At 44.5% G+C, this 22,551-nt stretch overlaps 2 protein-coding genes across 2 annotated transcripts; one reads left to right on the forward strand and one right to left on the reverse strand.

Annotated features, from left to right (window-relative positions):
- The first annotated feature begins 2,023 nt into the window (after positions 1-2,023).
- Positions 2,024-11,305, forward strand: il1rapl1a (interleukin 1 receptor accessory protein-like 1a). Its single transcript, XM_070446401.1, is given in 13 exon segments — positions 2,024-2,027; positions 2,703-2,873; positions 7,693-7,737; positions 10,202-10,207; positions 10,210-10,333; positions 10,335-10,369; positions 10,372-10,419; positions 10,422-10,472; positions 10,475-10,514; positions 10,516-10,550; positions 10,553-10,769; positions 10,771-10,844; positions 10,847-11,305. Coding segments are annotated over 13 exon segments (909 nt in total). The 3' UTR covers positions 10,906-11,305.
- Positions 11,306-15,786: 4,481 nt separating this feature from the next.
- Positions 15,787-21,041, reverse strand: LOC111972503 (nuclear receptor subfamily 0 group B member 1-like). The gene is made up of 2 exons (XM_023999504.2): positions 20,277-21,041; positions 15,787-16,478 (listed from the first exon to the last, which is right to left on the reverse strand). Exons 1-2 carry the CDS (start codon positions 20,998-21,000, stop codon positions 16,237-16,239), a joined length of 966 nt encoding a protein of 321 aa, XP_023855272.1. The 5' UTR covers positions 21,001-21,041; the 3' UTR covers positions 15,787-16,236.
- Between the last annotated feature and the right edge of the window lie 1,510 nt (positions 21,042-22,551).

A 22,551-nucleotide genomic window follows, 5' to 3' on the forward strand; every position in this document is an offset into this window, starting at 1 on the left:
CATGTTGTGTAAATCAAATGATACAAACCTCCCAAAAATCAATTTTAATTCCAGGTTGTAAGGCAACAAAATGGGAAAAATGCCAAGGGGCGAATAATTTCGCAAGCCACTGTAGTCAAAGCTTTCCTTAAGTTTGGGTCAGTCACGGTGGTCAGGTTTCTGTTGCTGTGTACTCTCTGTTTAGGGCCAAATAGAATTCTAGTTTGCTCTGTTTTCTTGTTAATTCTTTCCAATGTGTCAAGTAATTATCTTTTTGTTTTCTCATGATTTGGTTGGGTCTAATTGTGTTTCTGTCCTGGGGCTCTGTGGGGTCTGTTTGTGTTTGTGAACAGAGCCCCAGGACCAGCTTGCTTAGGGGACTTCTCCAGGTTCATCTCTCTGTAGGTGATGGCTTTGTTATGGAAGGTTTGGGAATCGCTTCCTTTTAGGTGGTTGTATAATTTAACGTCTTTTTTCTGGATTTTGATAATTAGCGGGTATCGGCCTAATTCTGCTCTGCATGCATTATTTGGTGTTTTACGTTGTACACAGAGGATATTTTTGCATAATTCTGCATGCAGTCTCAATTTGGTGTTTGTGCCATTTTGTGAATTCTTGGTTGGTGAGCGGACCCCAGACCTCACAACCATAAAGGGAAATTGGTTTTATAACTGATTAAAGTAGCCAACTCCTAATTGGTATGTCGAATTCTATGTTCCTTTTGATGGCATAGAATGCCCTTCTTGCCTTTGTGGAAGCTTTGTGGAAGTTACCTGTGGCGCTGATGTTTAGGCCAAGGTATGTGTCGTTTTTTGTGTGCTCTAGGGCAACAGTGTATAGATGGAATTTGTATTTGTGGTCCTGGCGACTGAACCTTTTTTTGGGATCTTACTGAGATTTACTGTCAGGGCCCAGGTCTGGCAATATCTCTGCAGAAGATCTAGGTGCTGCTGTAGGCCCTCCTTGGTTGGTGACAGAAGCACCAGATCATCAGCAAACAGCAGACATTTGACTTCAGATTCTAGTAGGGTGAGACCGGGTGCTACATACTTTTATAGTGCCCTCGCCAATTTGTTGATATATATGTTGAAGAGGGTGGGGCTTAAGCTGCATCCCTGTCTTACCCCATAGCCTTGTGGGAAGAAATGTGTATTTTTTGCCTATTTTAACCGCACACTTGTTGTTTGTGTGCATGGATTTTATAATGTCGAATGTTTTTCCCCCACCACTTTCCATCAATTTGTATAGCAGACSCTCATGCCAAATTGAGTTGAAGGCTTTTCTGAAATCAACAAAGCATGAGAAGACTTTGTATTGGTTTGTTTGTTTGTCAATTAGGGTGTGCAGGGTGAATACGTGGTCTGTCGTACAATAATTTGGAAAAAAACAATTTGACATTTGCTCAGTACATTGTTTTCACTGAGGAAATGTATGAGTCTGCTGTTAATGATGATGCAGAGGATTTTTCTACGGTTGCTGTTTGACGCATATCCCACAGTAGTTATTGGGGTCAAATTTGTCTCCACTTTTGTGGATTGGGGTGATCAGTCCTTGGTTCCAAATATTGGGGAAGAATCCAGAGCTAAGGATGATGTTAAAGAGTTTGATGAAGTGCTCTTTATGCCAAAGGCAGATGACCTCAGGCCTTGGATATTCCAGGACGAGATAGTGAAGACTTTGTGTTCCATAAAGTRTCCAATGTTGTTGGTCGTGTGGTTCAAGCCTTTGGCCTCAAACCAAACCACACCTCTCTCTCCGGATTTCATAATATCCTTCATCAACTAGTCTGCGTCGATGCTTTGAAGGTTGTTGAATGGGTTGTTTCTATGAAAGCCATTTCTGGTCAGAGCCTGCAGCAATAACAGTCTCCCAGGTACACACACACACACACACACACACACACACACACACACACAAGTCACATACATGAACACACACACAAACTCCTCACTGACAGCCAGCCCATTGTCTCCAGTAAAAACCCAGTGAGTGAGGTGTGTGTGCGCTTGCATTCCTGTGTGTGTCTGTAGGTCACTAGGGATGCATGGGTAAGAGGGGAGGCAGATTTTTCAATTTGTTCTCCATTAAGAGAGGGATCAGTCTCAATATATCATGGTATGATGTCCACCCTCCCCTGTGGACCAGCAGAGAACTGCTGTCTGCTTTGGGACGGGGAGGCTGGGACTAGGCCAACTCCCTCCCTACCCAAATCAAAGGAAAAAGTCTACCAACAAACTGAAGTTGGAGACTTTTAGTTTCTCCTCCCAGATACAGTTAGTTCTGTCCTAGTTTGGGCTTGTTGGTGTGTTTTCATACAGTGTTTGTTATATTCACACTTTGATTGGTTGTTTTCTGCGTTCTATACTAGAATTCTACATTGAAGTAGAGTCGTGGCCACTTGTGATATTGTCAGTTAGAATTGATTTGGATGGACGGAACGCAGTGTTAAATCCAACCATTCTAGCCATGTAATTTAACTATCAGTGGTTGGTTGAGATGTTGAAGTTGTTATTTGATGCAGGCTGTGTCTGGCCCCTCTAGGGAGCCTGAAAACCTCTCTCCTGCCTCAAAGAGTGTCTATATAATATAATTCTCTCTCACTTTCACATAATAAAGATTGTCATTTTTTTGTGTCTGTTCATGCCTGCATTCATATCCCTGAGTGTGCATATGCTTCACCAGACCTTTTCTGTGTGCTGTCTGTCTTTCTGTGTTTCTGGCAGATAATAAGGACTATGATGCATATCTGTCCTACACTAAAGTAGACCCTGACCAGTGGAGTCAGGAGACCAAGGAGGAGGAGCGTTTTGCCCTGGAGATCCTCCCTGACGTCTTAGAGAAACACTACGGGTACAAACTCTTCATCCCAGACAGAGACCTCATCCCTACAGGAAGTAAGTGTGTTAAGTGATGACTAAGGGAGGGTTGATGGGGAGTGAAAGAGGGGAGGGGGTGGACGGGAGGGGAGGGGAGGCGGGAGGGAGAGGAGGAGGGGAGAGTGGAGAGGAGGGAGAGTGTTTTGAGGGGAGGGTGGGGGGTAGCGGGGGGCGGGTAGGGGTGTGGTGGGGTGAGGGGGTAGGGATGCGTGGGTGAGTGAAGGGAGGGTGGGGGGAATGAGGGGGTGATGAGGGGAGGGTAGGAGGTATGGGGGGTAGAGGGCTGGGGGTGTGCGGGGGTGTGTTGGGGGGGGTGGGGTGAGAGGGGGTAGGGTGAGGTGAGAGGGGTAGGGGGTGTGTGGGTGTGATGAGGGGGTAGGGTGGGTCGAGGGGTAGGGGTGTGTGGGTGTGATGTAGGGTGTGGTGGGGGTGGGGTGGGTAGAGCCGTAGGGCTGTGTGGGGGATGGAGGGGAAGGGTTGGGTGGGGAGTGTGTGGGGTGATGAGGGGAAAGGGTTGGGGTTGGGGATGTGTGTGGTGGTGATGAGGGATGGAGGGAGGGTGGGGTAGAGCGTAGGAACTGTATGGGATGTGAGGGGGTATGGGTGTGTGGTGGGGTAGAGCGTGGCTGGGGGACTGTGTGTGGGTTGAATGAGGGGAAAGGGGTTGGGTTGGGGTGTTGTGTGGGGTGAAGGGGTGGGGTTGGGGGGCGGAGTGTGTGGGGCGGTGTGAAGGGGGGAAGAGGGGTTTGGGTTGGGAGTGTGTGGGGGTGTGAAGGGGAAAGGGGTTGGGGAGTGTGTGGGGTGTGGAAAGGGGGGAAAAGGGGTTGTGGTTGGGGAGTGTGTGTGGGGGTGTGAAGGGGGGAAAGGGGTTGGGTTGGGGAGTGTATGGAGGTGTGAAGGGGGTAGGGTAAAGGAGGTAAGGCATGCTGTGTGTGGTTACGTGATAGTACGTTCACTAATTGTGTTGTGGCTTGTACAGTTATTGTGATTGTTCTTTACTCTGTCACTGTATCATCTGTCACTATATCATCAGTCACTATGTCATCAGTCACTATGTCATGGAAAGATCAGGTGTTCATAATGTTTTGTGTATATGTGTAGTTTGTGCAACAAATACACTCTAAATAATATATCCATACCATCAATAGAACACCCTTTAGTATTTTCACCTCTGTCACTTATAGACTTGTTACATGTGCTGTATATTTCTTCAAATATATCATATATTGCTTTCCCATGCATATTGTTGTATCCCCTGTTGTGGAATTTTTTATTTATCCTTTATTTAACTAGGCAAGTCAGTTTAAAACAAATTCTTATTTACAATGACAGCCTACCCCAGCCAAACCCTAACGACGCTGGGCCAATTGTGCACCACCCCATGGGACTCCCAATCACGACTGGTTGTGATACAACCTGGAATCAAACCAGGGTCTGTAGTGACATCTCTAGCACTGAGATGTAGTGCCTTAGACCGCTGCGCCACTCAGGGGCCCGAGTGTATGACTGTATACATCAGCAAGTGTTATATGGATACTGTGCATTTGTTTAAACAGGCATGCACTTGTTCAGTGCATGATCATAGAATGCATGCTTATGATTGGTTGTAACCATCTGAACCGTCTTATTCCTGATGCACTCCTATAGACTGTCATGTTCCTTTCAAGATCTATTAAATGGGCAGTGGAGTCAAAAAAGTGATTTTTCTGTTTTTAAAATGATATTTCCTCACTATAAGGTTGAAATAACACCCTGAAATTGTGAAAATTATGATAATGCCCTTTTAATGTACAAACTTTTTGAGAGAAAAAAACACCTGGAATTTCAGCCTGTTCAGGTGGGAAGGAGTTTTTGGCCCACAGCATGACATCACAATCCGATTTGATTATTCTGACCAATGGACAATCTTTTATTTGCATATGTATCCTCCTACTTTGAAGGGGTAAGCGGGGTAGGCTCTAGAGTCTAGACAATCCTATCCACCAATCAGGACTGTGTATGTAAATATATCGTAATTTGTATCCACACTCCCACATGATCAGACTGAGCATTTCAATGGCAAAAGGAGGCTCCCAAAAATAAATGATTGATTTTTGTATTTTGAAAGTTGCATATCTTGAAAACTTGAGTGCTGACAAGCAAAACATTTTGGGACCATGTCAACAATGGGGTATGGACTAACAATGGACTAAGGAAACAAATCCAAAAATACAGTTTTTGGGTGGAGTTTTCCTTTAAGAGCCCACTCCCTTTAACCGAGATGCAACATTCTCTCTCACCTTTCTAGTCCAAAGTGTATTCTACTGTGTAGCCTATGCCACACTGACTGTGCCCTCAGCAAGGGGACTGTGTAATATTGGACATGAGATACAGCTAGCTCAGTATACATGCTGTAAGGCAGATATCATAGAGTACATGTTATCCCCAGCAGCGTTCTCTCTAGTTCCCATTTAACCCATTAATACATTCATGGATATATTTTGTGTGAACATATTCTGATGCATGTGCCAATCAGTCTAGTAGTCCGTCTATGCTTATGGTCCAGGTTGTTCATTACCACGGCTCTACGTCTAGCTGGGTCAGGATGTTCAGTATCTATTACCACGGCTCTACGTCTAGCTGGGTCTTGATGTTCAGTATCTATTACCACGGCTTCTACGTCTAGCTGGGTCTTGATGTTCAGTATCTATTACACGGCTCTACGTCTAGCTGGGTCTTGATGTTCAGTATCTATTACCACGGCTCTACGTTAGCTGGGTCTTGATGTTCAGTATCTATACACACTCTATGTCTAGCTGGTCTTGATGTTCAGTATCTATTACCACGGCTCTACGTCTAGACTGGTCTTGATGTTCAGTATCTATTACCACAGGCTCTAGTCTAGCTGGTCTTGATGTTCAGTATCTATTACCACGGCTCTACGTCTAGCTGGGTCTTGATGTTCAGTATCTATTACCACAGCTCTAGTTAGCTGGGTCTTGATGTTCAGTATCTATTCCCAGCTCTACGTCTAGCTGGGTCTTGATGTTCAGTATCTATTACCACCGTCTACGTCTAGCTGGGTCAGGATGTTCAGTATCTATTACCACGGCTCTACGTCTAGCTGGGTCTTGATGTTCAGTATCTATTACACAGCTCTATGTCTAGCTGGGTCTTGATGTTAAGTATCTATTACCACGGCTCTACGTCTAGCTGGGTCTTGATGTTCGTATCTATTACCACGGCTCTACGTCTAGCTGGGTCTTGATGTTCAGTATCTATTACCACGGCTCTACGTCTAGCTGGGTCTTGATGTTCAGTATCTTTTTACCACAGCTCTATGTCTAGCTGGGTCTTGATGTTCAGTATATATTACCACAGTCTATGTCTAGCTGGGCCAGGATGTTCAATATCTATTACCACAGCTTCTATATCTAGCTGGGTCTTGATGTTCAGTATCTATTACCACAGCTCTATGTCTAGCTGGGTCAGGATGTTCAGTATCTATACCACAGCTCTATGTTAGCTGGGCCAGGATGTTCAGTATATATTACTACATCTAGCTGGGTCAGGATGTTCAGTATATATTACTACATCTAGCTGGGTCAGGATGTTCAGTATCTAATTACCCACAGCTCTATGTCTAGCTGGGCAGGATGTTCAGTATATAATACTACATCTAGCTGGGTCAGGATGTTCAGTATTATTACCACAGCTCTTATATCTAGCTGGGTCTTGATGTTCAGTATTATTACAAGCTCTATGTCTAGCTGGGTCAGGATGTTCAGTATATTATTACTATCTAGCTGGGTCAGGATGTTCAGTATCTATTACCACAGCTCTATATCTAGCTGGGTTTGATGTTCAGTATCTATTACCACACTCTATTTAGCTGGGTCTTGTGTTAGTATCTATTATACGGCTCTATGTCTAGCTGGGTCAGGATGTTCAGTATCTATTACCACGCTCTACATCTAGCTGGGTGGGATGTTCGTATCAGTATTGACTCCCGAGTGGTGCAGCGGTCTACAGACTACAGGCCCTGGTTCGATTCCAGGCTGTATCTCAACCGGCCGTGATTGGGAGTCCCGTAGGGCGGCGCACAATTGGCCCAGCTTCGTTAAGGGTTTGGCCTGGGTAGGCCGTCATTGTAAATAAGAATTTTTTCTAAACTGACTTGCCTAGTGAAATAAAGGTAAATACAGTATTTATATAAAAATCTATTTCCACAGCTTTATGTCTAGCTGGGTCAGGATGTTCAGTATATATTATACATCTAGCTGGGTCAGGATGTTCAGTATATATTACTACATCTAGCTGGGTCAGGAGTTCAGTATATTTTACTACATCTAGCTGGGTCAGGATGTTCAGTTATATTACTACATCTAGCTGGGTCAGGATGTTCAGTATATATTACTACATCTAGCTGGGTCAGGATGTTCAGTATATATTACTACATCTAGCTGGGTTTCATGTGGAATAGAGCGAAAGAGTGAACACATCCAGTGAGACTACTGCTCGGCGGTATGGTAGGCAGCTTCAGACAGAATGGGACATCATAGTTTAGGGCTCTTACTGTAGTTACTGCACTGCTGGATGAGAGATCGACAGCTGAACGGAGAAACTGGTCCTAGTCAGAGTTATACAAGTTGCTAAAAAAACTGTTCCAGTGTGTGTGGTGTTGTGTGTGTTGTGTGTGTGTGTGTGTGTGTGGTGTGTGTGTGTGTGTGAGAAAGAGAGAGCCAAATAATAAATTATAGTTCATATGCCAGTGTTACGCAAGTCCTCTTTGCTGTTTGTGTCTTTGTTGTCGTTTCTCCTGTGATCTGAGTCTCAATGTTGACATGTTTATGTTTAGGTCTGGCCAATGAGCTTTACCAGGATGACACAAGACTTCTTAGAGGTACATGTCCTCAGTCTCTTCCTCTTGTGTCAGCAACTGTGATGCATTTCCTCTCTGGACAGGAAGAGAAGCTTAGGGCGGGCATTTTGTAAGAGTTTACACAGCAGGATCATAGCTTTTAAGTCAGAACACACACACACACACACACACACACACACACACACACACACACACACACTCTAGCACACAAACACAGGCACACACACACTCACGTACACAAACACACATGCCATTGCACACAGACACACACAGATCCAAAAACCTCAGAGAGAGAGAGATTAGAAGTGATGTAGATACAGAGTGTTGACTAAGAACAGTTGTAGTATACAGGTTGGTGGCACCTTCATTGGGGAGAACGGGCTCGTGGTAATGACTGGAGCGGAATAAGTGGAATGATATCAAATACATCAAACACATAGTTTCCATGTGTTTGATGCCATTTTATTTGCGGCGTTCCGGCCATTATTATGAGCCGTTCTCCTCTCAGCAGCCTCCTGTGTTATAGTAACTCTATGTTTAAACGCGAAACTGTTGTCTGACTGCTGTCTGTTTTGTGTTGTATGTCTTGTAGTTGTCCATCCATTGTATTGTGAAGTGGTGTGCTAGATGTCTCATGTCCACATCATGTTACAACAAATATGTTACTGTATACAGTGGCTTGTGAAAGTATTTTTCCCATTTTGTTGCCTTACAACCTGGAATTAAAATKGATTTTTTGGGGGGGTTGTATCATTTGATTTACACAGCATGCCTACCACTTTGAAGATGCAAAATATGTTTGATTGTGAAACAAACAAGAAATGAGACAAAAAAAACGGAAAACTTGAGTGTGCATAACAACTCACCCCCAAAGCCAATGCTTTGTAGAGACACCTTTTGCAGCAATTACAGCTGCAAGTCTCTTGGGGTATGTCTCTATAAGCTTGGCACATCTTCAAGGCAATACTGCTCCAGCTCCTTCAAGTTGGATGAGTTCCACTTGTGTACAGCAATCTTTAAGTCATACCACAGATTCTCAATTGGATTGAGGTCTGTGATTTGATTAGGCCATTCCAAGACATTTAAATGTTTCCCCTTAAACCACTCAAGTGTTGCTTTAGTAGTATGCTTAGGGTCATTGTCCTGCTGGAAGGTGAACCTCCGTCCCAGTCTCAAATCTCTGGAAGACTGAAACAGGTTTCCCTCAAGAATTTCCCTGTATTTAGCGCCATCCATCATTCCTTCAATTCTGACCAGTTTCCCAATCCCTGCCGATGAAAAACATCCCCACAGCATGATGCTGCCACCACCATGCTTCCCTGTGGGGATGGTATTCTCGGGGTGATGAGAGGTGTTGGGTTTGCACCAGACAGCGTTTTCCTTGATGGCCAAAAAGCTCAATTTTAGTCTCATCTGACCAGAGGTCTTTCATATGTTTGGGGAGTCTCCCACATTGCCTTTTGGCGAACACCAATCATGTTTGCTTATTTTTTTCTGGCCACTCTTCCGTAAAGCCCAGCTCTATGGAGTGCACGGCTTAAAGTGGTCCTATGGACAGATACTCCAATCTCTGCTTTGGAGCTTTGCAGCTCCTTCTGGTCAATTTGGACTATTTTGTGTATGTCCATTACATTAAATCCACATAAAAATCCAGATTACAGGTTGTAATGCAACATAATAGGAAAAACGCCAAAGAGGGTGAATACTTTTGCAAGGCACTGTACAAAACATGTTATAGAACATATGTTACTGTCTACAAAACATGTTATAGAACATATGTTACTGTCTACAAAACATGTTATAGAACATATGTTACTGTCTTACAAAAAAAAAACCCATTTGTTAATAGAACAATGTTACTGTCTACAAAACATGTTATAGAACAATGTTACTGTCTACAAAACATGTTATAGAACATATGTTACTGTCTACAAAACATGTTATAGAACATATGTTACTGTGCTACAAAACATGTTATAAGAACATATGTTACTGTCTACAAAACATGTTATAGAACAATGTTACTGTCTACAAAACATGTTATAGAACATTATGTTACTGTCTACAAAACATGTATAGAACATATGTTACTGTCTACAAACATGTTATTAGAACATATGTTACTGTCTACAAAACATGTTATAGAACAATGTTACTGTCTACAAAACATGTTATAGAACAATATGTTACTGTCTACAAAACATGTTATAGAACATATGTTACTGTCTACAAAACATGTTATAGAACATATGTTACTGTCTACAAAACATGTTATAGAACATATGTTACTGTCTACAAAAACATGTTATTAGAACATATGTTACTGTCTACAAAACATGTTATATGAAACATATGTGTTACTGTATAGAATAATCTAAGCTGTTTTGAGTTCTCTCTTTCAAGGAGATTGATTGTATGCTGAGTGCTTTGGGTTCTCCTCTCCCTTCATCCCTCTCTCTCTCTGTCTCTCTCCCTCTCTATCCAGCCTACATCGGGACGTGGCGCGCTGTGTGGACCAATCCAAGCGCCTCATCATCGCATGACGCCAACTACGTGGTGCGGCGGGGTGGAGCATCTTTGAGCTGGAGACACGCCTCCGCAACATGTTGGTCACGGGAGATCAAGGTGATTCTGATCGAGTGTGCCGAGCTGCGTGCATCATGAACTACCAAGAGGTGGAGGCCCTCAAACACACCATCAAGACCTCACCGTCATCAAGTGGCGTGGCCCCAAGAGCAACAAGCTCAGCTCCAAGTTCTGAAGCAACTGCAGTATGAGATGCCCTTCTGCCGCACCGACCATGCTGAGCCATGAGCCGGCGCTGGACGTCAGCGAGCAGGGCCCTTCGGCGAGCTCCAGACCGTCTCCGCCATCTCCATGGCAGCAGCCCCTCCACCGCCATGGCACGGCGCACCCGGAACTCCGCTCGTCTTCCACAACTCCTACCACACCACCATGCGGCAGAAACACTACTACCGCAGCTACGAGTACGACCTGCGCCGGGGGCACGCTACCGCCATTGCGTCACTAGGCAACCAGCACACCTACTGCAACACCGCTGACGATGCTGAATGGGACAGAGGCCGCCAGCGGGAAGAGCCGCGAGCACAGTGTGGAGGAGGACCACACTACCACGCCATGCTGCCGCTGTTGCCCAGGGAGACCAGCATCTCCAGCGTCATCTGGTGACCAGGGCGGAGCGGGCGGGGTAGAACCATACGACACTAGCAGAGAAACGCGGCACGGTTTGGTCTGTTTGACTTGGATCGCTTTGGATCGGTTTTGGTGTCACGCTTCTATGAGCCAGTTCTGATTGGCTACTTTAGCTATTTCTGAGAGATTGTGATGAGTTTGGTTAGGAGTGGACCCCTGTGAACAAGCAAGACAAAGTCCGGGGCAGGTTTGGTTTGGAACGTTGTCCTCATGTATGCAGAGGAGAAGGTCTTAACCCGAGGATTAAAGATTCAAACTGACAACAACAAACTGTTTGATCAAAAGACTTCAGAGAGTTTGATCAACATGAACTGTGAATAAAAAATAAAAGAACCCATGCATTGGCACTTGTGCACGGGCGCACACACATACACACACACACCACACACACATCACCACACACACACACACACACCCACACACCACAACCACAACAACGACACACACACACACACAAAAGGAAAACAGGGTCTTGTACATATATTTTCAATTTATTTGTAGCATAAGCGTCTTCCTGTTTGTGTTTTTCTGTTTTTATTCAATCATGTTTGTTGCCTTCTCTACTTTGACTTTGCTTTAACTTGTCACACAGATTTATATATTTCTATTTTTTCTGTTTTTTATTTATTTTTATTTTTAATTTCAATATGCTTATGAAGAAAGCCAGTATGTCATGTATCTGCGCTGTTGTGTTTTCTATCTTGACTTTATGTAGTTTAAGAGATCCTTTTTTTTAACAGTTTTGGGGAATTGCCTGGACATTGTAACGTTTTACTCCAAGGAGCAGCATCTTCTTTTTGTTGACCTGTATAAGGTGTATATCTAGTTTTTAAAACAATCTTTTTAAAAAATCATAGAATATGCAAAAAGGAGGAAGAGCTACTGGTGATGTTGATGTAACTTCCTGTGGACCAGAGGAAGGGGAGGATTTAGGGAAGGGTCCTAGTCCTCTCCAGTCAGTCTGTCTGTCAGTCAGAGCTCTCTCTAAAGCTTCATATTTTGTATAAAAACAAACAGCCTCGCTAGCGTGATCGTGAAATCCCTCACCTTAAAAAGAAATGTGTTGATTATTTGAAAAATAAGTATATTTTTATAACAAAAAGAGTTTGCTTGGAAAGTCATACTTATTTACATTTCATCTGACATTAAGGGGGAGGGGGAAGTGTGTGTGTGTGTGTTAGGCTGGTTTTGTACACCACTTTGATATGTGGTTCCTGGTTTGTTAAAGGCCCAGTGCAGTTAAAAACGTGATTTACCTGTGTTTTACATGTTTCTACACTATGAGGTTAGAATAATACTGTGAAATTATGAAAATTATAAGGCCCTTTTAGTGTAGGAGCTGTTTGAAAAGCTGTTTGTTCAGCCTGTTTTGGAGGGAGGGAGTTTTGGTCTTTCATGGATAACACCATGCAGTAAATTAGACCAATAAGAAAGAGTTCCAAACCTCTCTGCCAATAACAGCAAATGTTCAGTTTTCCCCTTCCCACTCAAACCACTCCCAGACAGTCTTAGCAAAATTCTTGCTTGATAAATTGATATTTAGACACTATTTATTTTTTTGACAATTTTAATTGAAAACAGTCACAGAAATGTACTTAATTGTTATCCAGAAATTATTTGATATTGAGGTTAAAACAGCTGCATTTGGACCTTTAAGATAACAGTATGGATTTTGAGTACCTCATGAAAACATTTTTAGATTAAAAAATGCATTTTCAATGTTTTGGTTGAATTCTTGAAATATTTTCCCATACTAAGAAGTCTTTGTTTTTTAACCATGCTTATCCAGGTCATGTTTAAGGAAAGAAAAAGTGTGTTTGTGCTTTAAAATACTTTTAAAATTATATTTGAAGGCGTAATTTCTGAGTATGCATAGCAAATAGATACATATTCTATATATGATATAGATATTTATATAAATATATAAACACGATATTCACTTGGAAGGAAATGTCTATCTTTATAAAAACACAATCCATTCTTATCAGTTGCCCTTACTTTCTCACTGCATATTAAAAATGTTGATCTCCTCTCGATTCATTTATGTTCTGTTCATTTTACACAGTCTTCCATGGTCCAAAAGACAGAAGAGTTTCGGCCATCCAGGACCAGAATTCAATAGTTCTGCTCTGTAAGTAGTAGCTACCGTAGGCAGGCTATATGAAGAGATGATTAAACACAGTCAAACACTGCCATCTGCTGGTTAATGTTGAAATAGCAATGGCGTAATGAGACAAAAATAGGATCCCCACATACGTACACACACAGTCACACACAGTAATATGGCCAGTGAGTGTGGCAGGCTGGCATGAATACACACACATCATGCAATCTCTCTCTMTCACACACACACAGACACACACCACGGTGGCAGGCATCAGTGATATAGCTGGTGTGTGTGTCTTCTGACAGCTGGTCTTTTATTACTACATACACGATTAATAGACTCTTTATTATCTTTATCAATTAGGGGCTTAATTGGGAAGAAAATGGGCCCCATGAAGAGGATAGAGGGGCGGCAGGTAGGCTAGTGGTTAGAGTGTTGGACTAGTAACCGAAAGGTTGCGAGATTGAATCCCGAGCTGACAAGGTAAAAATCTGTTGTTCTGCTCCTGAACAAGGCAGTTAACCCTCTGTTTCTAGGCCGTCATTGAAAATAAGAATTTGCTCTTAACTGACTTGCCTAGTTAAATAAAGGTAAAATAAAGGAGACAAATATGCAACACCTTTGGTGTGGGGAAAATGGTGTGGTTATGTATCTGGCCTATCAGAGGACAAAGTGGTGCTACCGTCATGCTTACGCCTATCCAATTATTTCAGGTCTACACCAGAGTGAAGGGGTAAGGTCTGATGGAGGGCAGGGTTGGGGGCTTGGGGTCCACCCACAGATTCTGGATTCCCTCATTGTCCCGGTAACAGCTCACACTCCTCCTGCCGCCGGCTCCATGGCATCTGTTGTCGTCTTCTTAGCGTAACGCTACTCCTCCTACCTCCCCTCGCACACACTCATCCCCAGTACGTGGTGCTGTTCTGACCGTCTTGTGTTTCCACGCTTCCCTGCTCCTCATCTGTCACACCCACACGCACATACAGTCCTACAGTACAGCAACAGGGCAGGATTGCATCGAGCCCTAAAATCTAAAACTCTACAAGTTTTGTGTCTTTGAGGTGTTGAGCAGCTCTCCCCACCCCCTGAATCCCTCCTGCAGATCTTGGCCAGAGTAACATTCCCATTTGTTCCGGGAACATCCTTCCAGATTTGGAGAGAGAAGCGAAACACTCCCGGAGGGCATCCAACTCTGCAGGTCATTTCCTCAAGATTTTCTTCTGCACACCTGTGACTGCCCTGAAGCTGGGTTTTGTGTGTGTGTGTGTGTGTGTGTGTGTGTGTGTGTGTGTGTGTGTGTGTGTGTGTGCTGTGTGTGTTGGTGTGTGTGTGTGTGTGTCTGCGTGTCTGCGTGAGTGCGTGAGACACTACCAGTGTGATGTTTAAACAGTGCCATCTTGTGGTCATAACAGGTCCATTGCTGTTTCTCTTACCAGCCTCGTGATAATCCTACAATGGATACAATTACACTCTAAACTGTGTGCTTGCATGATAAATTAATGCAATAGCACGGCAACAATCACCTATTGCCTCAGACAGAGACACAGGAAAAATCTATTGAGTCTGGAAACCAGAGTATGAGTAGAGTATCAATATGGTGAGATGTGAATCCAGGACAACAGTGAGTGGTAGAGGATTTATATAACCAAGCCCGGAGCTATACTGGGATTTCTACCAATCAGTATTGAAGAAGGCCATTCTTCACTGCCTAGTACAAACTAGCTTCCTAGGGCTCAGATCCCACACTCCGATGAACAKACAATGTTCCAACCTGAACAGAGAAGGACAACTGTAGAAAATGTCCGCTCCATGTTTGCTGCTCCCAATTCAGACCAGTGTTGAATTAAAGATCGCATGTGGGAGCAGCGAACTGTGAACAGACATCAAACTTTATTCAGAACACATAATCCACCATAGTTACTGAAAAGGAACATTGGGTTTTCTGATCTGTCTGGGTAGATGTTGCCCTTAGGCACAGATCTAGGAACATTTTATCCTTAACCTTAATCGTTAGGGGGTAAAACTCCACTCTGACCTTAGATCAGTGTCCAGGGGCAACATCATCCTACGCCTTTCTGATCACCATAGAGACAGCCTGATCACCATAGAGACAGCCTGATCACCATAGAGACAGTTTGAGCACCACTCACCTGACACAAGCACGGCAAAGCAGTTCAGAGAATACTTTTATTATAGAAAAATAGTTTTATGTAAAAAGAAATAAGTTACAGAGACTGATCATCAGCCCGCCCCCAACCACCCCTTCACCCCCACTGTTCTTAATCAACCACGGTGTCCAAAACATCTTTAACAAAACACACAAATCTCTTCCTTTGTCTGTCCTTCTGTTCAATGGTCCATTCAGATCGAACGGTTGGTTAACAGTTAGTTAGTTCTACTAGATCTACAGATGTGTTTTTCTGTCCGTTAGATAGAAAGGGCCAGTCCAGAATAAACCCCACAGATATTGATCTGAGAGGATTTGATAGATGTAATATAGCAAAAAAAAACATTTATAGCCTACCGGAGGCAAGGTGAAGCTATCATATTGTTCCTTTGTAGCCAACCGGAGGGCAAGGTGAAGCTATCATATTGTTCCTTTGTAGCCAACCGAGGGCAAGGTGAAGCTATCATATTGTTCCTTTGTAGCCGACCAGGGGGCAAGGTGAAGCTATCATATTGTTCCTTTGTAGCCAACCGGAGGGCAAGGTGAGCTATCATATTGTTCTTTTAGCCAAGCGGAGGCAAGGTGGAGCTATCATATTGTTCCTTTAAGCCAACCGGAGGGCAAGGTGGAGCTATCATATTGTTCCTTTATAGCCAACCGGAGGGCAAGGTGGAGCTATCCATATTGTTCCTTTGTAGCCAACCGGAGGGCAAGGTGGAGCTATCATATTGTTCCTTTATAGCCAACCGGAGGGCAAGGTGGAGCTATCATATTGTTCCTTTGTAGCCGACCGGAGGGCAAGGTGGAGCTATCATATTGTTCCTGTATTGGGCATGTTTTTTTGCTTATTACTATCCAATAGGAGCTAGGGGCTAGCGGAAGTGGGGAAATGGGGGGAAGAGTCTAGGGCAAGGTCACGTTTCTAGTGGGTAGGGAATAGGTGAAATTGCCTAGGGAGTAAGGACTAAGAGAAGTGCCTAGGACTTGGGGGCTATATCTAGGGGTTGTTTCTGGACAGGACCATAGAAAGCCTCTACTTCCCATAGAACATCTCCAGCAGGACCTCCTCCATATTGACGGCTCCAATGATGGGCTTGAAGAAGAGCTGTGCCACCACCGGGGGGCTGATGGCCCTCAGCATGGCCAGGGCGATGAGCAGCTTGGCAAAGCGCGTGGCGTCGTCCCGGTGGATCAGCTTCACATACTCGTTGAGAGCCTGGTGGGCCTCGCGCCGCAGTGACTGGATGTAGTTGAGGTAGCACAGACCAGGGAGATCTGGGGAGAGGTGGAGGGGGTAGGGGGTGGGTGGGGGATAGTATGGGAGGAGAATAAATAAATTATCATATAGAAACTTTGGACAAGTACATGAACTGTTTGGGTTGGAATTCAGGGAACCCGAGTCACCATGGTAACCAGGTGTCTCATCTGTTGAAAAATGAGAAGGTCTTGATTGTAGACTACCTCCCAAATCATCCACAAATATCTCACAACACACTCTGGCAAGATTTCTGAAGTCTCCAGATATTGAAGGATGCAAATCTCTTAAACCCTAAAACAATACCACAAACTGCTTCCTTAGAAGTAGATGAAGGGAATACATAGGCTAATATGGTGACTGTACACTGTGTTTAATGTTTAAAACATTAAGAACACCTGCTCTTTCCATGACATACAATAACCAGGTGAATCYTTATTGATGTCATTTGTTAAATACACTTCAATCAGTGTAGATGAAGGGGAGGAGACAGGTTAAAGAAGGATTTTCAAACCCTGATACGATTGAGACATGGATTGTTCAAAGSCACTTAAATACTTTTAAGGCGGCGATGCAACCGGTCAGGATGCTCTCGATGGTGCAGCGGTATAACTTTTGAGGATCTGGGGACCCATGCCAAATCTTTTTTGACAAAATATTGAAGTGCCTTTGAACGGGTATGGTGGTAGGTGCAAAGCGCGCCAGTTTGAGTGTGTCAAGAACTGCAACGCTGCTGGGTTTTTCACGCTCAACAGTTTCCTGTGTGTATTAAGATTGGTACACCACCCAAAGGACATCCAGCCAACTTGACACAACTCTGGGAAGCATTGGATGAATTGAGGCTGTTCTGAGGGCAAAATTGGTTCCTAATGTTTTGTACAATCAGTGTATGTTTGGTTTAACTGGATTATAAATATACTGTATACATACATATTGACTGTCTTTGATTATTAAAGATGAAAGGTTGTACAAATATAGAATTTTAAAAGACTGTTATATTAAATGAAGTGCCACATGGAACATTAAATAAATCTGTTTTTTAATATAATCAAGTGCCAAAATTCTGCATTTTGACATGTCCCTCTGTGCATCCTCTGTGACTTCCAGGAAGATTTTAACCCACTTAACCCCAACATTTCTCCAAGTTTTAACCATCATTGTAMAGCCCTAGTTATTTTGTTACTTTGACAAAGTCATTTCTGAAGATAATTTATACTGTTTATGGCCATTTTATTGTGTTTTGTCATGGAAAACTAAGTGGGTCATGCATACAACTTCAACCGTGTTACCCATAGATACCGTCCGCAAGGCAATCAAACCCTCCGCAAGGCAATCAAACRAACGAAATACCGGTAGAGGGAGAAAGTGGAGTCGCAATTCAAAGGCTCAGACACGAGATGTATGTGGCAGGGTCTACAGGAAATCACGGATTACAAAGGGAAAACCAGCCACGTCACGGACACCGACGTCCCATTTCCAGACAAACTAAACACCTTCTTTGGCCACTTTGAGGATAATACAGTGCCAACGTGGTGGCCCACTAACAAGGACTGTGCCCCCTCTCCTTCTCCGTGGCCGAAGTGAGTAAAACATTTAAACGTGTTAATCATCGCAAGGATGCTGGCACAGACGGCATCCCAAGCCGCGTCTTCAGAGCATTCGCAGACCAGCGGCTGGTGTGTTTACGGACATATTCAATCGCTCCCTATCCCAGTCTGCTGTCCCCACATGCTTCAAGATGGCCACCATTGTTCCTGTACCCAAGAAGGCAAAGATAACTGAAGTAAATGACTACCGCCCCGTAGCACTTACTTCTGTCATCATGAAGTGCTTTGAGGGACTAGTCAAGGATCATATCACCTCCACCTTACYGGCCACCCTAGAACCACTTCAGTTTGCATACCCCCCCAACAGGTCCACAGACGATGCAATCACCATCACACTTCACACTGCCCTATCCCATCTGGACAAGAGGAATACCTATAAAAGAATGCTGTTCATTGACTAGAGCTCAGCATTCAACACCATAGTACCTTCCAAGCTCATCACTAAGCAGGAGGTCCTGGGTCTCAACCCCGCCCTGAGCAATTGGGTCCTGGACTTTCTGACGGGTCGCCCCCAGGTGGTGAAGGTAGGAAACAACATCTCCACTTTGCTGACCCTCAACACTGGGGCCCCACAAGGGTGTGTGCTCAGCCCCCTCCTGCACTCCCTGTTCACCCACGACTGCGTGGCCACGCATGCCTCCAACTCAATCATCAAGTTTGCAGATGACACAACGGTAGTGGGCTTGATTACCAACAACGACGAGACAGCATACAGGGAGGAGGTGAGGGCACTCGCGGTGTGGTGTCAGGAAAATAACCTCTCACTCAACGTCAACAAAACAGATGATGATCGTGGACGTCAGGAAACAGCAGAGGCAGCACCCCCTATTGACGGGACAGCAGTGGAGAAAGTGGAAAGTTTTAAGTTCCTCGGCATACACATCACAGACCAACTGAAATGGTCCACCCACACAGACAGTGTGGTGAAGAAGGCGCAAGAGCGCCTCTTCAACCTCAGGAGGCTGAAGAAATTTGTCTTGACACCCAAAACCCTGGCAAACTTTTACAGATGCACAATCGAGAGCATCCTGTCGGGCTGTATCACCGTCTGGTACGGCAACTGCTCCGCCCTCAACCGCAAAGCTCTCCAGAGGTCTGCACAACGCATCACCGGGGGCAAACTACCTGCCCTCCATGACACCTACAGCACCCGATGTCACAGGAAGGCCAAAAAGATCATCAAGGACAACAACCACCCGAGCCACTGCCTGTTCACACCGCTACCATCCAGAAGGCGAGGTCAGTACAGGTGCATCAAAGCTGGGACTGAGAGACTAAAAAACAGTTTCTATCTCAAGGCCATTAGACTGCTAAACAGCAATCATTAATTCAGAGAGGCTGCTGCCTACATGGAGACCCAATGACTGGCTACTTTAATAAATTAAACGCTAGTCACTTTAAACAATGCCACTTTAAATAATTCCACTTTAATAATGTTTACATATCTTACATTACTCATATCATATGTATATACTGTATTTTATATCACCTATTGCACCTTGCCTATGCAGGTCGGCCATCGCTCATCCATATATTTATATGTACATATTCTCATTCGCCCCTTTAGATTTGTGTGTATTAGGTAGTTGTTGGGAATTGTTAGTTATTACTTGTTAGATTTTACTGCACTGTCGGAACTAGAAGCACAAGCATTTTGCTACACTCGCATTAACATCTGCTAACCATGTGTATGTGACAAATAAAATATGATTTGATACTGTGAAGCTTGCACTCAATTCCCCCTCCCTGTTGCACACAACAGGCTTCCATTCCCCCTGTCACAAGGAGATTTATGACTGATTTAAGATGAAGTCTTCAATACTGTTGGGCAACCTTGTTTTTGCTCTTGAGATAGAAAAACATTTATTTTTTAAGGTGAATATGTGCTCTTTATGACAGAATCTTAAAATTCACTGATTCGTTTATTTTATCAAGGTACTCTACTCAATTGGGCTTAATAGGATTAATTGGTGGAACGAACCAATTGTCCATAATCCTCGAAATTACCCACATATTAAATCAGCTTTGTTTGTTTTCTGTATAAAATATAAATATGTAACTGCTTTCCAAACTTTCAGAACTAGAGACAGAGCAATGTATTAAATTGCATATAGGGTATGTAGGCTATACCATTACATGAACTCAATCAAGGACACAACGAGACAATGATTATTGAGTAAATAACCTGCGYTATTAAAGCACCCAGCCCACCTGAGTTGAAGAGCACGGCTCCTTTGAGGTAGGCATATTCCTTGGTACTGATGTCTAAACCCCAACACTTTTTCAAGAACGCTTTGATGCCCTGGATATCCGCGAGAGAGACCCCGGGTGTTCCCGCGCTCTGCTCCGGCTCAACCTGTCTGTCCATTAAGCCGCCTTGGCTGACACAGCCGCCGGTCAGGATCCGCTGCAACATGCTAGGTTCCGCGGTCTCCGTGGTCTCGAAGTCCACCCGGTCCTGCGCGAGGCCCAGCACAAGCAGTGGCACCCAGCCGTTCCGAACGAGCAGCASCTGGTCATCCTCGGGAAGCTCGCGGAAACACGGCACGTTCTTTACAAATCGCAGAGTCTTCATGAGGACCGCCGATGCGGCTTTGCAGGTCACCTGGGGGGACCGGAGAGACCCCCGTCGCAGCGAGGAACTGCAAGAGCAAGCCTGTTGCTGCCTAAGCTTGAACCTCGAAGAAGAGGAACAGGAGGGGACCTTGAGCACTTGGTGCTGCTGGCTGTGTTGTGGTTGTGATGTTGGTTCCTCGGTGGTCGTGAGGCTGTCGTTCTTCAGTATGTTGTACAGGATGCTGTTGTTATTGTTTTGCACCCCGGCGTCCTGACAGTGACAGCCCTCCAGAGTGGCCATGGCCAGTGGCGCGCTGACATCCAGAGAGGGGGAGGGTGTTTTTTGTCCCCTGTTACCCCCACGCGAACAGCAGCACATTTATACGAGCTCCCGTCTGTCCTCGAGCTTTGACGACTTGTTGTTTAGACTTTTTACATATTCCACCTCAGAGACGCCTCCCACTCACCCACTCACTCACTCACTCATGCTCTCTCTCCCCCCCTTTCTCCCTGTGCTGCTCCAGTCCTCCCCAGCACATGCACCCAGAGGGAGCCAGCTGCTGCAAGATGAATAGTAAGGTCATTCCAGTATCATAAAATAACATGTTAAGCAGCATCACCCCTTCAGTTAGTTTAAAATAGCCTATACAGGAAAAGGACAAACGGTACCTCAGGGCATACCAATTATATCACACAAGGAGGCAGACAGAGAGACTGAGGGGGCAGACAGACTGACTGATTCTATACCCTTGAGGTTATCCAGTTCTTTTTGGACACAACGGTCTGTATATTTATCTCACTATCCCAAAAGCAAAACAAATATTCATATTCATACCTGCTCTATGTCTGTGAGTGTGTGTCTGTGTGTGCACACTTGTGTTTGTGTGTGTGTGAGAGAGATACTCTATTCTTAGGATTTTGCCTTGACTCCCTCACAGCACCGTTAATCAGCTGTTAGCTGGTAAAGAATAGGCCAGAGACAGAGCTGAAGGCTTAATTATTTTAGGGAGAATTTATCTGATTTTCTATGTGAAAGGAGCAGAGAGAGCAGCGCTGGGAAGGCGTGGCGCTAACCTTGACTCGGACACACTGTTATTGATTTAACCGTGAAAACTGGAACGCTTGAATTATGATGTCATGACTCAACGCTCCCTGCACATCTGTCACCAGGGGTGGGGGTGGTGGACTAACCTGGAGGAAGGAAGGTAGAGGAGGAGGGGGAGACAATATTCAGGAAGAATGTTTTTCAGGTTGCATTATGGGACAAGACTGAGGGGGGAGGGAGAGATAGAGAGAAGGACAGAGAGAAAGACACATRGGGGGCATCAAGTATAGGAAAGGTTGTAAGTGCATGAGCCTTGAGAGTGTGTTAGCACATTTGGTAGTCCAGACTACCACACTGCCTCTACTGTATAGTGTTTAGAAAAGGTGGTTTCGGGCTTGGAGAAATGACTGGCATTGAGTGACTAGCCGTATTCATAAACAGGTGAGAGAGACCTCATTCTACTCTGTGTGCTCCAAGAACCCAAGACAGGAAGAGAAACTTTGACAGCAGCTTCAGAACATTAAACAGAGAGACAATGGCTTTCTATTGATACACAGCAGCAAGAAAATAGAGATGTTTTACATGTTTATATTCAAGGTCGAGCTGGGATAAAGAACCAGAGCGAAGGCTGTCTCCTCTCCTCTCCAACCGTCTCCTCTCCAACCCTTCCCTCTCAAACCCTCTCCAACCCTCTCAAACCCTCTCCAACCCTCTCAAACCCTCTCCAACCCTCTCCTCCTCTCCAACCCTCTCATCTCCAACCTTCTCCTCTCCTATCCAACCCTCTCATCTACAACCTTCTCCTCCTCTCCAACCCTCTCCCCTCTTCAATCCTCTCCAACCTTCTCCTTCTCTCTTCAATCCTCTCCAACCCTCTTCAACCCT

This window comes from Salvelinus sp. IW2-2015, linkage group LG2 (genome assembly GCF_002910315.2).
Source record: "Salvelinus sp. IW2-2015 linkage group LG2, ASM291031v2, whole genome shotgun sequence".
Classification (NCBI taxonomy): domain Eukaryota; kingdom Metazoa; phylum Chordata; class Actinopteri; order Salmoniformes; family Salmonidae; genus Salvelinus; species Salvelinus sp. IW2-2015.